The sequence below is a fragment of the Pelodiscus sinensis genome, chromosome 14 (genome assembly GCF_049634645.1).
Source record: "Pelodiscus sinensis isolate JC-2024 chromosome 14, ASM4963464v1, whole genome shotgun sequence".
Lineage (NCBI taxonomy): Eukaryota > Metazoa > Chordata > Testudines > Trionychidae > Pelodiscus > Pelodiscus sinensis.
In genome coordinates, this window is record NC_134724.1 from 29,887,514 (window position 1) to 29,904,347 (window position 16,834).

Consider the following 16,834-nt stretch of genomic DNA (forward strand, 5'->3'; position numbering starts at 1 on the left):
CATAATCAGCTTTAGTCACATGATGTAATGAAGGTCACAAGTTAGTTTCTGTTGCAAATCTAATATTGGCAAAGCTTATAGTAAGATGTTTCTTTAAAACGTCCTTAAATACAAAACCTTAAAAAATTAATGGTAGTTTAGGATGACTTTTTTGGTCCAAGTTGCCTGGCTCTAAGATAACACTTCATGCCTGAATTTCTGAAGGGTGATAACTAATCAAAAGTGATGACAAACAGTAGATGTGTAGCAACAGATTTCTCATACACAATCTTAACTCACCCTCTGCAGGGTGGCAATAGGAACTTCAGTGCTTCACCCTGCCTTAAAATAAAGCCACTTATTGGCCAACACAAATCCAAATGTTTACCCTATTTGTTTGTAAACAGTGTATCAGCTAACCAATTTAGGATTCAATAATTAGAGATGCTCTAGATTTAGATATATGGTACCTTATTAGAAGTGATTTAAGAAAAAGTTTAACCATTTAAAAACTTCTATTTGAGTTAAACATGCATTAAAGGAGTATCTTTTTGAAACCATCAACCATTCACACTAGGTTCCCATACCAACTTCAACAAGCTCTTTATCTACAAGTAGTGGGCACAGAAATGTAAGTGGCAATTAAAAAAATTGTTAATTTATTCATTCAGAATAATTCTATGTTAGCAAAATATAGACTCACCAAAAGAGACAGGATTTTTTTAAATGATTAAATGTTACTAAATAGTCCATCACAATTTCCACTTCCTTTTTGACTTGCAATAAAAAGATCTATCAGCGAGCTTTCCCTTCCATGCCTAACTTGAGTCAACATTTTGTATTTGACTCAAGATTATATAGTTCATAATCTACATAAAGAGTTCCTCTGAAAGACTTACAGTGTGGAAGAAACTGGTTTCTAATACTAATCTATCAATGAATATAACCGATTTGCATTATATTGGCACAGAGTTATAAAACAGTTATTGGGAGTGGCTCAGGAATCTAAAATCATTCATTTTGTGTTTCCAAGTCATGAATAAAAAGCTGCCTTCCACTGGTCACCACATCCACTGTTACAAACAAAAGCCTTCTTATAAAGATGACAATATAAATCCCAATTTACAAAAAAAACTTTTGTCTGACTACTGAATAAGACTTCATTGAGATGCTAATCATATGTTGCATTATGGTTCCTGAAAAGGCTGTAAAAGTATATTGTTTCAAAAGGCTCAAACATGGCTGACCAAAAATATTCCATTTTAAAGCAAAAAGATTGCTTCCCTTCCCCCACAACTTGCTGCAGTAGCACAGAGTTTTTTGTTGGCTCTCCAGTGCAAGCTGCTGTCTATGTCAAGCTGCATCTATTTCACAAGAATTAGCAGCGGTTATAGATTACACAGCAAAATGTGCGCACGCTCTTGTTTTCATTTTAAGAAGTGCCACAGGGTCTCTTTCATTAATTTACAACCACCACCAAGATTACATATCTAAGGCAGTATGCTTTGAAAGGCAAAGAAAGTTTAGGTCTCAGAATTGTTTTCAGGTGTCTTAGTAAACATTATACATTATTTTTTTTAATATTTCAATTTACAGAATCCCAGAAGTTGTCATAAGCTGATATCAATGAAAAATCAAAGAAAAATTAAATAGATCATGATAAAGAAGATAACATTTCCCATTCTAATAGAAACTCAGGTGGCCATTAAAATAGCAGCCTTAAAGTCACACATTTTAAAATCAGCAGATCAGGACAACTTGCAAAACAAAAGTTTTTACAGAGTTGGGTTAGGAGCTTTTTCAGTAATTCTTAGAACACCGAGGAAGTTCCGGAAAACTGGAAGAAGCCTACAGTACCAATATTTAGAAAAGATTAACAATTTGACCCTGGTAATTATAGGCTTATCAGCCTGGCATTGATCCTCGGCAAAATAAGGAAACAACTAATACAGGACTATGAAAAAAAGATCTTTTAAAGCTTCCTATATTTTTATAAGATTGTAAGTTGGTAAATAAAGCAAGTAGTTTTAATGTAATATACTGTTGCTAATCTTGAGAGCCCATGCTACAATGTCCATGCTGCTATTTTTAGTGCATTAGCTTGAGTTCCAGCTAGTGTAGACAGAACCAAAGCAGACGATGCAAAGACTCAAGGAATGGTAAAGGTCACTGATAAAAAGCAATATGGATTACTTGGTAAGGCTGAACACAATTTATATGGCCAAATGTAAAGTTACACATTTTGATCAAAGAATATAGTCCATATATGAAGAATAGTAAGACACTATCCTGGAAAGCCATGACTCAGAAAAATATATGAGCATTGTGGTAGATAATCAGCTGCCCACCAGCTCCCAGTGTGGCACTATTTCCAAAAGGGCTGCACTAATGTGATCTTTGGATATATAAGCAGAGTAATCTCAAGTAGGAGAAAGGAACATCTACTCCCTTTACTAGTGTTGGTACAACCAGTACTGGATGTTCTATCCAGTTTTAGAGTCCACAATTCAAACAGGATATTCATAAATTGAAGAAAGCTCAAAAAAGAGCCCTTTGAATTATTGAAGTATTGAAAAATGTCTTACCTTACAGAAACAGATGCAAGGAGCTCAGTCTACTTCGTTTAACTGAGCAGGGAAGACTCAGTTTGAGAAAGCTGCAGTGCTTTGTCAAAAAGAAGCATTCTGAGCCTCATTTCTCCGTCTCTATGAACTCATGCCATGAATTTGGAGCAGTGAGGGCACTTTTGGGGAATGTGCCCTTCACCGAGACATTTTATTCAATGGGAATGCCCATCCAACACAGGCATGGGCTCCTGGCAAGCGTCACCTCTTTGAAACCGGAAGATCCCGGCGTGGTTGCCCGTTTTTTATCTATATATAAAAATTATTGTTTTTTAAAATTGTATAACTGTTGACATACTGCTAAAGCTTAACTAAAATAGTTATTGTTCTATTAATAGTTCAATAACTAACAAACAAGTAATTTAACCTCTGACAGTATCGGAGGAGAAGGCGTTCGTTCTGTCTGCGATCAAAGGACGATTAAGAGGAACTGGTGGGGCTGGACTGCACACTCTAAGAAATGGCACGAACGGCATGAGGCACATAACGCGCATGTGCAGTCCAGCAGACCACTGCTGACAAATCTCCAATCTGCGGCGTCGGGACAAGCCTGGCACCTACAGTGGAGCACCCATAGGGACACCGCTCAAAGAACGTGGTTGTGTTTGGATGCACTGGATCTTTAGGATGGTTGCTGAGACCCCCGACCAAAACTTCAAATCTGCTATTTGTTTGAAGTGGGTTCAGTATTGGAGGCCTGATTGTGCTGAGCCCTCCTTCTATTGGGACGTTACTTGGGCCTGTTGTCATATGGCCTCTACTCTTGCCTGTATTAGTTCAAGTCTCTTGGTATTCGGTACGAAGTGCATCTGGGTCTTTTATTAGGCAGGGTGTACCAGCCTAAAGTATGCAGTATGATACAGGAATCTTACATGGAACATACACCTCATCTGTTTTTATATCAAAGGTCCTCCACCTTTGTCTAATTCTTTTGGGACTCCTGATGATTGTAACCATGATGCCCTGCACATTAGTATTGCTGTAGCTGTGGTCCTAGCTGCTATATCCGCCACATCCATTGCAGCCTGGAGAGCTGTTTTTGCTATGGATGGGCCCTCTTTGATGATGGACTGGAGATGAAGTCTCTTGTTTTCAGAAAGGTCCTGTAAGAGATCTTGTAATCTGAAGTAACTGGCATGATCATAGTTAGCCAGAAGGCCAGTGTAATTTGATATTCTGAACTGGAGGGTGGCAGAGGAGTACGTTATCCGGCCAAAGAGATCCAGTCATTTATGTTCTTTCTCTTGAGGCATAGACTGGTACTGAGGGTGTTTTGATTTGTAATGAACCGATTACATAACCAATTAATTTGGACAAAGTATTTTCTATTTGCTCTCCAGTTGGTGGATGGGACAGAGGCTGGTGTCTGCAAGAGTACATCTGATGGCTCCAGGACAGCCTCATTGATGGGTAATGCTATCTTTGAGGATAAAGCTGGTTAGATTATTTTGAGTAAATTGTATTGTTGGTCTTGCACTTCTTGGAGTATAATCTCCTGAGATTGAGCCACTTGTGTGAATAATTCTTGGAATTGTTTCAGGTCGTATGCCAGTGGAAAACTGACTCATCTGGAGCAGCAGAAGACTCTGAGGCCTTTGAAAAGCTCTGAATCGGATTGAGATAAGTTACCATCATGTGCTGGATCTTCCTGGGTTATTACTGAAGGAGGGAGATGAGAAGGTGATGAATGTGCAATGGTAGCTGGAGACTGTGTAGCTCAGGGGTGGCCAACCTGTGGCTCTTCAGAAGTTAATATGTGGCTCCTTGTATAGGTACCAAATCCAGGGCTGGAGCTACAGGTGCCAACTGTCCACTGGGCCAAAGGGTGCTCACTGTTCAACCCCCTAAAGCTCTGCTTTAGGCCTTTTCCTCCTAGGATCCTGCCACTTCCTACCCTCTCCACTGAGCCTGTCACTCCCATGCTTCCCCCTCCTCCAGTGTCTCCCACAGAGAGAGGTGATCACAGCGGGCAGGAGGAAAAGGAGGAGGCACTGACCAGTGGGGCTGCCCATGGGTGGTGGGGAGATGATCAGGACCGGTGACATAACTGTTGCTCTTTGGCAATGGGCATTAGTAAACTCTGGCTCCTTCTCAGGTTGAGGTTGGCCACCCCTGGTGTAGCTGTATGCGCTAGTGAAGAAGCTGGTGTATCCCGTGGATGGTGGTGATGGGAGGAGTGGGGGTGATATTGATGCCATGGCTCCCAGAGAGGCCACTGAGGTTAATACAGTCATGGGTGATTAAACCACAGAATGTGTGGGGATTGTTGAAAGGGATAGTGCTGAGCGGAGTGACGAAAGTCTACTCCCCGGTCTGCTCCCATGTTCAGTTCACAGTGACAATGGTGTGGGGTAGTAAGAAAAATTTCTACACTTTGTCAATACAGGCTAGAGTGAGGTAATGTTGGAGAATGTAGTGAAGCTACTCCCCACACCCATGTAGAAGGTGTACCTGAGTGCGGGGCTTTTTGTAAGTGGCACATCTTGGAAGGAGCACACTTTCATTCAGGCTGCAGGGAACCAGCTTGTTTGATTGGTGCTGGGATGCCTGTGGATGCTGGTAGCAGCATGTCTGGATTTGTCAGTGCCAGTCAGCCAGCCACATCAGCTGGTGCCCAGAAGGTAGTTAGCCATTTCAGTTCCAACTCAGCTCAGGTCAGTTTTCACTTCTCCACAGTGCCAGAAATAGATGGAACGAGCAGCCCAGGACATAGCAGGCAGTGATTGTGCCGGGAAAGCCAGTGGCACTCAAGAGCCTCTGTAGGGCAATGAACTAGCCCTCTCATGGGGCGCTGAGTATGCCCATATCTCTGGGGACTTATCCCTTGGTGGTTGGAGGGATTTAGCTGAGAGGAAATTCTTCAGCCTCATTTTGGGGCCTTTCCTTGTTCTGGCTGTCATGTTTGACAATGCAGGCACTTTTGCGCTAAGCATTCAATACAGTACACATGTCCGTCAGAAACCGGCATTCAGTCCCAACATAAATGACATTTCTTGAAGCCAAGAGAGCCTGGCATGTTGAATGAATGTGAAGATTCAGAATTTGGGGAGAAAATGAGTAGGGGGGGAAAAAACCGCAGGGAAGCATTTCTCCACCCCCCCAATAAAGAACTAGATAAAACTAACTATAAACTGACTAAAACTATTAACAACCCATAATCTAACTATGCTATTTTTTCATTTTCTGTCAGAAAGGAGAGCACTGCTGTGACTCCATCTTCAGCTGAGGATGGTAGAAAAGGAACAGAGGGAGGATTGCACCACACATGCATCTAACAGATGAAAACAGTGTAAGACAGCAACTGCACATGTGTGGGGGAAGGCGCTGCTAGGCAAAACCACCTATTAGTGGGGCGAGGATGCACCAAGAACTCAGTGGAGCACAAGGGCACCACCTGAACTGTGAGGTCCTGACCCAAAAGGATTCTGTGTGGGGTTCGCAAACCTGTTGTAGGGAGATCATGGGATTGCCATCCTTACTCCCATGTTGCTTTCAGAGCTGGATACAACAGCAGAGCTTCCTGCAACTGCACGAAATTCCAAGATGTAGAAGTGGATCTGATTTCTACTGTACTGCTGGAAGAACCCCCACCAGGGGTTTCTCACTGCTTCAGAAGGACGCTATTTGCTCCTTCTCTCTGCACAGCGGCAGAAAGTGCTGCTCTCTCAACCCCCCACACAGCTGCAGCAACTTCAAGCTGCTGCCCAGACCCAGACAGCATCCTGCAGCAGGGGAGACACCTGGAGATGGATCTCTTTAGCCTCTCCTCATCCCAAGCAGCTATGCAGAAGATGGACAAGTCCTGTCTCTTCACTGCCCAATCGGAGCTAGGAAGCCCCCACAGGAAGCCCCCATTTGACAGAGCACTCCCAGCAGCACAGAGAAGATATGATCCAACTCCACAAGTCTCCTGCAGCCGCAGGAATCTAAGGCTGCTACCCAATTCCAGACAGCATCCTGCAGCTCCTAGGAATAAGGAGACCTCAGGTTCCACGTGGAAAGGTTCATGGTCCATGACTCACTCTTCACAGCCGTGAATTTGGTAAAGTCTTATCAATGATTAATGTAGGAGGTATTTTCTGCACTTTCCCACCAACTGAAAATTCCCATTAAACGGTGCCCCAGAATAACAGTTGCTGACTGTTGCTGCACCTTTTAAGTACCAGTCTGAAGGAGTCTAGGACCCATATGTGCATGGAAAATTGCTGCTTTTGAAACAGATAAACTGGGTAGCTTTTCTACATAATTATATGGAGCAAGGAGCATTTGAATGCGAAGTAAGCCTGCTCATCCCTCCTTCTGGATACCACACATTTTCACAAGAAAGCAACATGGCTGGCATGTGACATTTTAATAAACTCAAGGGAAGGGTTAACTTTGTATTAACTTTGCCAGGAAGAACTACAATAATACACCAATGTAGCAGCTAGAAGCCTAGCCCAATATGCCATGTATCGAATAAAAAAACCAAACGGAAGTCTGAAGTGGAGTAGGCTTTTTGCCTCTTGTGGACTCACATGGATCACTTCAGGACATCATGACTCATGCTGCTGTATAATAGGAATCGTGGAGTATGTGTCTCCATAGACCCCAGTTTGAAACTTACCAATGGTTTAGCAGTTTAACATTTAATGAAAAAAATTTCTTTGTCTACAGCGCACAGTGGGAGTACTTACTGATATCATCTTCATGATAAATGACAGAGTGAAATGGCAGGGTTCGGTCCTTGATATATCGGTCTGCTGGCTCGACATAAAAGGTGCCACTGTGAGTCTGGATGAATCCTTCAAATCTTCCATCAATAACAGATCCATGGCTAAAGCTTCCCTGCTCACCTATTAAACAAGAATCAAGTATATTTTGGAAAAAACATTTACATCAGCTTAAACACATTCTTACAATTTATATACTCAAATATTTCTGAAGGATGCACTCTGAAATCAATGTAGAAAAACAGTGCGTGAATTTAACTTATGAGAATATACTGGAACATGAATTCAAAAAGGAAATTCTGAAGAAAAGAGCTGTAATACTAAAATTCTCATGACCATTTAAGATACATGTTTATTCACATGCAAAACAGCTAATATACAGAAATTAATCAGTATTCATCCCTACCCCATACTCATGATCTTCCAGTCACCTGAAGAAATGGGCTGTGCTCACGAAAGCTCATGATACCATCTACATGTTTTGTTAGTCTATAAAGTGCTACCAGACCATTTGTTGTTTAAGTTTATCCTGTACGGACTAACTCGGGTATCCCCTGAAGTTTCTTCCAGAATATGTTCCTAATTCCCAAAATTAAAAGATTGGCAAACTAAGAAATGCAGAATTAGGGCTCTCCTGTGTGTACCTTAAAAAGGTTACTGTTACAAAAACAAAACAAGTGTTACAAAGCAAGCGATTAAGTAATATTTGGCCACAAAACTAAGTGATCCTGCCACAGGAATCACTACAGTAACTAGGACCACCACAGTACCACAACTCGCTCTCTAACCAAGCTCCGCATAGCTCCAAATCAACTCTCCTATTCAGGCGGTTTAATGGACCTTCGCTGTATTCTGCAAACCGTCACTGACCTGAATACTTGCTACTGGTTGGAAGAGGCTAAGAGATGGCAGACTCCTCTGCTCAGACATGAAGGAGAAAAAAAAGTTAAGCTGATGTGGAAAAGTCATTTCAGCTTTGCATTTGCTCATATGCCAAAGGGCAAATTCATCCCATGTTTTGGAATAAAATGAGGCAACAAGGCAATGGGAGAGCACCTGTAATCTACAAGTATCTCTTTTCCATATAAACTTCCAGTTTTCAAAAAGCTATATACGTCATGATTGAAGGGCAACTATGGGATCAATAGGGTACAGAGGCTTTGTTTCCACTTCTCACTAGGGATGTTAGTGTATAGTCATGCAACCAATAAGTCTGGGTTTATCAGTTAATCCAAGCAACAACATTCACTCCCCGCTCTTGCTGCCTCTGCATAAGAGGCAGCAAGAGGGAGGAAGGCAGGAATCAGTGTCTGTGAGGAGCCAGCTTTTAAGTCAGCTCCCTATGAGCACCAGATCCCACTGAGCTGACTGCCCCAGCCCACCGCACTGATGCCTCTGATAGAGACACTCTGGTAACTGATCCACTCCCCTTGACTCCGCTGGCTGCATGGAGAGGCCGGTGCTCATCTGCAGTCCCAGTGACCATGAGTTCAGTTCTTCCCCTCATGTGACTCTTGTGATATTCAGCAAGAAGAGTCAACACCAAATTGTCCTCTTGCCCCTAGGCTAATCATTGTGTCTTGAATGAAAACTATTGTCAAATGCAAATGATCTGCTGGGCCCTAAAGTTGCAGCTAGACAGAAACTTACTCACCAGTCCTGGTGGGTCTGTCCAGCAGCTAATTGAGGATATGTGAGAAGTCGTGATGTTGGATACGGTTTAATTGAATAATCGTGTAACTGCACCAAATTTTATCAGTTACACGATTATTCGATAGTCTCCATGGGCAGGGTCCCAGAGTCTAGGTACACAAGCGCAGTTAGCAAAACTACCCTTTTCTGGGAGACTGTCTTGTTTATGAAAATGTTGTGGCTCGCACACTAGCCTAGGGTTGCTCATCACTGCCCCAGACTCTGACAGGACAGAGCTGTCTTTAATACAGTGTGGCCACTGTGACAGACCAAAACCAGCAGGCTGTAGCACTTTAATGGAGGGCTGGTATACAGGGCTCTGGGTAAATAGCGTTCTCTTCCCTGAATAAGCTCCTATATACTGCAGCCGCAAAATGAAGGCAGGCAGACACCTAAGGCTAGTTAATGACTTTCCTGCAGGAGCAAGCTAATTAAACACCTGCAGCCAATTAAAGCCTGTGGGTCTGCTTTAAAAGGTTTCCCCCAGGTAAGGAGGGGTGGGAGAAGAGAGATAAAGAGTGATGGACCAGAAGGCAGAAATGCGGTACAGAAGAAGAGCTATGTGTGGGTGAGCTGAGGACTGGCTAGTAGGCACCAGAGGGAAGGCACTTGGAGGAGATCATTTGGGGGGAAGTGGCCAAAGGAAAAAAACTGTCAAAATTGGAAGTAAAACAACCCTGTCTGTTGCCACTGCCTTAGGGTCCCTGGGTCGGAACCTGGAATAGTGGGCGAGCCCGAGCTCACCCTAAACCTCCCCCATGTCAACACAGAGCCTGCCCCAAAAAGGGAGACTAGGACCACAGAGGGGTTTTCGCCCCAAAACTATGAACTAGTCTGTGATGAGTATTGCTTAGTAACATGTGGTCCCTGCCTCTCATAAAGAGAAAGAGACTATGTGGAGAGCCACAGCAAGCTTCGGAGGCGAACACTATCCGCCAGTAGCATGAGACCTACGGGACACAGCCGGAGATTTGCCACACCACACATAAGCATTCAAGCACTTTGAAATGTGAAAGCAAGACATTTTGTACAAGCTGTGCCTCAAGAAAGCCATGACAAAAATTATTGCAAATTTAAGGGTCCCTTCCCACACTTTTCGTGCACAGAATACACTTAAGGAAACCAACTATGTTTCCCTACAAGTCTTCCAGCTTGTGTGTGTGCGCAAGATAGGGCAAGACATCACAGGTACATCTCTTTGTAGATGGTACTTAGTTATGGCAGTACACTTAATAGGAACCAAAATCTCTTATGTATGAACCTCCAATAATAAGGCGCACCTCTTCTGCCCTTGGGTTTCCTCTCATTATATGTTCTGGAACGCACGTATTTACAGACAATGACTGACCTATTGATTCTATGCTGGTGAAGATTCTCTTAATGTGAAATAATGAACATCATTATTTCAATGTAAGCATAAAGTTTAGTTCAGAGTATGTGAACTTTTAAATGAGGTAAACTTAAATAGGCATCAAATTTTAAAATTTCATACTCAATCACCTGAGCTATTTCATAATTCTTGTAGAAGCTTGGCAGAAAATTTTAAGTATTTCTAGCAAACATTACCTGGACTGCTGAAGAATAGCTTCTACATTCAGTTTCTTCCAAGAGCTAAGCACCAGATTACACACAATTTTTGCAGGGCTCTCTTTTTTGGGATACAAGTATATAAGTTCACTATGCTTGCTTGTTAAAATCTTTCAAGTGCCATGTTGACTAATAGTTAGGGCCTTACACCAAGTTCCTGGACATGAAAAAATGCATCATGAACCATGAAGTCAGGTCTTGCGTGTGCTTTTACCCTATACTATACAGATTTCATGGAGCAGACCAGAGTTTCTGAAATTGGGAGTCCTGACCCAAAGGAAGTTGCAGACTGGTTTGCAAGGTTATTTTTGGAGGGACATGGTATTGCCACTTTTACTTTTGCATTGCCTTCAGAGCTGGCTGGCGAGTGGTAGCTGTTGGCTGGGAGCCCAGCTCTGAATTCAGCACCCTGCCAGCAGCAGCACAGAACTGTAAGTGGCAACAGCATACTGTGCCATCTTAAGTTCTGCACTACCAAGGGCAGCAGCTCTGCCTTCAAAGCTGGGCTCTTGGCCAGCAGCCACCTCTCTCTAGCTGCTCAACTCTAAAGGCAGCACCAACACATCAGCAGTGCAGAAGGGAAGCAGTAGCACAATTTCTCTTACAATCACGTTGTGGCAGCCACCTCTTCCTCTTCCCCCACCCACCCCAATCCTTTTTTTGGTTCAAGATCACTACAATTACAATACCATAAGATTTCAGATTTTAATAGCTAAAATAATGAAAAAAAAAATTTTAATCCTTTGACAGTGAAATTGACCAAAATAGTCTGTGAAATTTGTAGTATCCTACTGACAGCATAGTTGGATAAGTGGTATAACTGAATGGGGGATGGCAAGATGAACTGCTCATCAATCTGGTGTAGTTCATCTTTAAGAAAAAAACCAGACTCAAGTCACCATCTGTTTGGTGACTCCTTTAGCAAAAACTATATTCAGAAGTGCAGTACCCAGATTCTTGAAAAGGTGCTTAAAATGATGGGCATTCAGATTTTGAAGGGACTTGAAGTTATGAAAAAATATTTTGGAATATGCTCATTAAAACTAAGTTAGAAAAAGATGAATTAATTATCTATGCATATTTTAGTATTTTTTTCAATTAAGGGAATTTTAAACTAATATTGTTGAACAATTTGATGAAATATTTTCCAATTGAGTCAAAGCAGCATGAAAATCAAATAGTCTTTGTTTAAAACCATTGCACTTTTTAAATCAATGAAAAAATGTTGTACTTACCATATATGTGTCCAGTGTAAATATGGGAGGTATCATAATCAACTACTTTATTTGATATTTCTACTTTAAAGTCATCACTAAAGAGGGATGTATCTCTCTTCATTCGAAGGTTGAAGTGTCTATAAAGTAAACAAAAGGTAGTAAACTGAAATAAAATTTCAATTACACAAGCACAGCTAAAGAATGACTATTAAAATGTGGGCGGTGAAAGAATACCTAGCAAATCCTTTAAAATATTACCATAATGAAAACAGTATTCCTTATATAGAACATGAGACATACAAATGTATTACAAGAATGATTTCAGTTCCGTACATAATGGCAGACAGATGATTCTGATGTAACTATATTTACAAAATTATGTAAGACAGAAATTATGATTTATCTTAATAGTTCACAAACCTAATTTTAATTGTTCAGTGTCAACTATGGATTTTGTTCCCATTTCTCCATAAAATGCAGAAAAAAACCTGAGCCATCTTTTCTTTGATAAAGCACTAGAACATTATCAAGTTACTAATCTCTTCATTTTCTATTTATCTGACTTGCCTGGAAGAGACTCAAAGCATATGTATGTTGTTGGCTTGATTTGAAAGAAAAGTAAGATGGATGCCAATTCAGGTATTGAAGTTCACAAAAATGCATAAGGGTTACTACCAGTGTTCCATCTAAGCTGGGCGGCAGCAGAGCTTCACAGGTAATTAATCAGCCCTGCCCAGGCAGAGGCTCAGTGCAAGGAGCTGACTGACTGGGCGGGGCTAATAAATCACCTGTGAAGCTGTGCTAGCGCACAACTTAGAGGGAACACTGGTTACTACATGTAACTATAACAGTTTAACCATATATAAACTGAACAGATTTACTTATATTTAATTCTGACTACATTTAATTTCACTAGAAATATCAACGATCTCTTCAGAAAGCAGGAGCATGAGTTTATGACTCTACTTCGAATATTAAAGTGGAAGGAAAAGACATAACACATTTCAACTTTGTTGGGTTTTTTAAAAGTGACAAATTTTTACAAACTCAGATTCTATTTGAAACAGTCCTTTCACTAGGCCAAGATAAGATTATGGTCTGAAAAGTGCAAGAATTGAAATACCATAAGTGCTCCAATAACTAATTCACCACTAATAATCCACAATTATTAGGCCTAAAATTCATTTTCATCCCAATGATATTATTTGTATTACAGTATAACAAGTACCACATTGATTTTTTAAAAAAGTAATCACTGCACAGTCCAATTCAATAAAATAATACAGGTTGAACCTCCCTGGTTTGGCATTGCTGGCTCCTGGATCAGGGATTTTGCTGGACCAGGGAAGGTCATTTCTGCCCCCCTCGACATGAGCCCCCTCCAGCCCTGGCCCAATTGCTGACCTCCCAGCCAGCTCTCACCCTCACTACCCTGTCAGCTCCTGCTGCAGTGGCCAGCAGCCCCACTAGCTCCGTGTACCAGGTTCTAGCTATAGCATCTGGCAGCCCCGCCAACTCCACACACTGGGTTCTAGCTGCAGCGCCCAGCAGCTCTGACACCCTGCATACCAGGCTCCCTCTGCAGTGCCTGGCAGCCCTGCTGCTTCCACACACCAGGCTCCTGATCCCCTACCGTGCATTCCCACTACCATACGTGGGATTCCCACTGCCCCGCTACTCCACTGGGACTTTCTGGTCCTGGAACAACCATGGTCCAGTATACAAGAATCCCAGAGAGAGTTTCAACCATTAATTACATTTACTTGGCAACTTATTTTAGTAATCTAAATTAATCAGGACCACAACATTTAAAGTTCATGTTTTGCATGCCAAATTATCCTCCCAAAAGTAGAAAGCTCTTACAATGAAATACAATAATGAACCTGACTTTTGATTTCAATCAAGTTTCATTTTTGAAACTTTAGCTCTTTTTTCTATTGTATTCTTCATTACAGAAGGGCCATACTGTACATTCAAACTGGGGCTGTTGCCACTGCTAAGCACAGTGGAAGTGGATGCACATGAAGCCAGCCATCTAAAGGCTTGTCTACATGGACATATAGGGAAGTTAAGACAAATCAACTAAGATCTGTATTGACTTTGCACCTTCAGCTGAAGTGTCTTAATTGTCCTGAATGTCCCAAGAGATGGTCAAGCATTGGGTTTCTGATCTGTTTTCAGGAAGCGTTATTAGCAAAGAACCAAATGCTCCCCCACCAACAGCAGAATCTACCCAGCTCTAGGATCACATAGGAAGGCAATAAGAGAAACAGGTGAGTGGCAAAAGCAAAGATGTTGTCAAGGAACCTATTTTCTTCACCGCATATGCACCTCCCATCAGAGCTTCACTAGCAGACACATTTCATAACTTGGATTCATGTGTGCAACACAGATTGATGTTCATCCTTCTCAAGCTACAGAGACAATTATCCTTACTGAAAGCTTGGATTGAGATCAAGGGTTGAGGAAGATAATATTCTTTAACACAGAGACTCTTACCAAAATCAGGGACTCAATGTTCTGGACACTATACAATGATAAGAAGAGATGGCCCTGCTCAAGAGTTTACAGTTTAAACATCCAAGATAACATAGTATTACCCCCATTTCATAACCAGGAAGCTGAGATTAAGAGAACTGCCCAGATTCACACAAGAAACTGGAGATACTGCCCTGCCACAAAACTCCCTAGCCCTGGTCCAATGCATTAACCACTAAATCTTCCTAAATATGTTTTGTGACACAAACATTCCATGCTCCTCTCTAATGTCTAGGACCAATACTGCACATCTCCTGCCTCAGATGCCATTAATGAGGACCACCTCACATCCTGACCTCAATCAGGAAGGGCAGTGGGAGAGAGAGGGTAGAATACAAATAAAATATCATGTGAAACTACAAAACAATTTTTAAAATTGTTTTCAATACATGGATATAGTCCTTGGCTTACAACGATAACTGAACGTAAATAACTAGCGCATCAAAATAATTGCAATAGTTGTTACAGGTACATGCCAAACTGGAAAATTTCATTACACAGAACAGCTAAGAGAATTCTTTTGTATTTGAAGACTAATCAAATTAGTGAGGCAAACCTGAAATAAGCATATATAAAAAAGGGTTTTACCTGGTTAGTAATTTTCATTGCCTTAGTCATAATAAATAGTCTTCACTCTTCCCACCATTACTTTCCCCTTGATGTGCTAGCATGGGAACAGCTATCACATCAATATTGATATTTCTGAAATCCATTGTTTAAGTAAACATATGAAAAAAAAAACAATTTCTTCCCATACATTGAGATGTACCCAATACACCAAACACATTCTGATTCACAATTTACATTCTGAAACCTACTGTCCATTTGTAGCCACAGTATAAAAAAGAAAAAGGGTAATAATGTCTGAAGTCAGTCACATTGCCAGTAATTTCCAATCCAATTATGTTCCAATATACACCACGGTTATATATGAAATATTAGGGATGTAATTGTGTAGATGACATGATTGTGTAGTTGTCTACATACATTACCCCCTTCCGCCTTGCTGCTCCCCAAGAGTACCGGATCGGTCTCCCCCCTGCACCTTCACACTGCTTCCACTAACACAGAATGCAGGGAAGCCAGCTTTCAAGCAGGTTCCCCACACATGCAGGCTCCGAGAATCCGCCTGCCCCCGCTAGCTGTCTCCCACAGATATATCTAACATCTCTACTAAATGGCTTACATTTCAAAGTTTCTTTAAAATATCTTCAGAATTTTCTTAATATCAAGATGCTATTTCACCTAAAAATGCACAATGAAGTCTATATCCAAACAAGGCTTTTTTCTTTTTAAATTTTCACCTTTGATTTTTCAGTACAAACACCAATACAAAATGCAATAAGCAGTACATCCAAATATAGCTATCCTTATATTTCTATAGCCAAATAACTTCTTCAATAATAAAAAACATGGCACTAAGTATCCTGTTCTCTAACCTACTCTACTAAATAACACTCAGCACTCCAGCAACCAATAGCATGCTATTTTATGCACTGATATTTTGAGAAAGTAAGCTCAACGCTCAAAGTTACCATCTGCTAGATTAGCTTTAAGTACATTAGTAATTTATGACAGGAAAAGAAATGTACACTGCTACACAGCCTAAGAGAACAGGTAAGCAAACTTTATTGGTTTGTTGGTTGGTTTTATTGGTTTCTTCTTACAGGTAGTAAGAAGAAAACGAATGTCTCAATGAAAGTTTGTGTCTATAGGAGTTCCTTACATAAATGGCATACCTATAGCTATATAGTATATGTACTTTTGAACTATAAATATTTAGAGACTGAATGGCAAATGGACAGAAAATTGAGGAATTCAACGTTACAAAATAAAACTGAACACTAGATATTATTTTGTATATCCTGTCCATGTAATGTCAAAACAACTGCCCTGGTCATCAGCTTCATCTCTCTTAAACTATAACATTTATCAGGCTGATGATTCACAATATAACAAAGTTCACAATATGTTCTTGTTTAGGCCTGAGCTATACACACACAGCACTAGTTTAAACAGACTTTTAAAACTTGTGTGTGGATATTCTTAGCAGATTATGCTTGTAAATCAAGATAAACTAATAAGGCAGCTTTAAACAAATATAGGTGTCCATAACACAAAGTTATGACAATTTAAATACATTTTAAAACTGATTTATGTCAAACAAGTGTGTGTAGACAAGCTCTTTACCCAATCCCTTTGGTGAAATTCTGATAACAGATCTCCACCCTCACATTTGACAGACTGCTATCTTCCTCCTGGGGGGGCGGAGGGGGGGCCATGTGTGAAAAAATAACCCACTCACCCTGATGTAATTGGTGTCCTAGCAAGACCATTGTCACAGCTGACTCAAGTGAATGATTCTTTCTAGAAGGTAATTCAAATGTTTTTATTCTAGCTGCAGTCTATACACCCAGAGCAAAGAATGATCCTTGATCTATACTTTACATGTGACTGAAAATCAAGTGCTGTAAGACTGAACTTT

General features: G+C 41.0%; 1 protein-coding gene across 1 annotated transcript in view; it reads right to left on the minus strand.

Annotated features, from left to right (window-relative positions):
• The window catches only part of ADAM10 (ADAM metallopeptidase domain 10), a 123,023-nt gene that overhangs the window by 47,201 nt on the left and 58,988 nt on the right, over nucleotides 1-16,834 (minus strand). Inside the window, exons 3-4 of the mRNA XM_006112456.4 lie at nucleotides 11,830-11,948; nucleotides 7,280-7,438 (exon numbers count right to left, since the gene is read on the minus strand). Of these exons, the coding sequence (XP_006112518.2) occupies nucleotides 7,280-7,438; nucleotides 11,830-11,948 (278 nt within the window). The remainder of the gene's footprint in view (nucleotides 1-7,279; nucleotides 7,439-11,829; nucleotides 11,949-16,834) is intronic.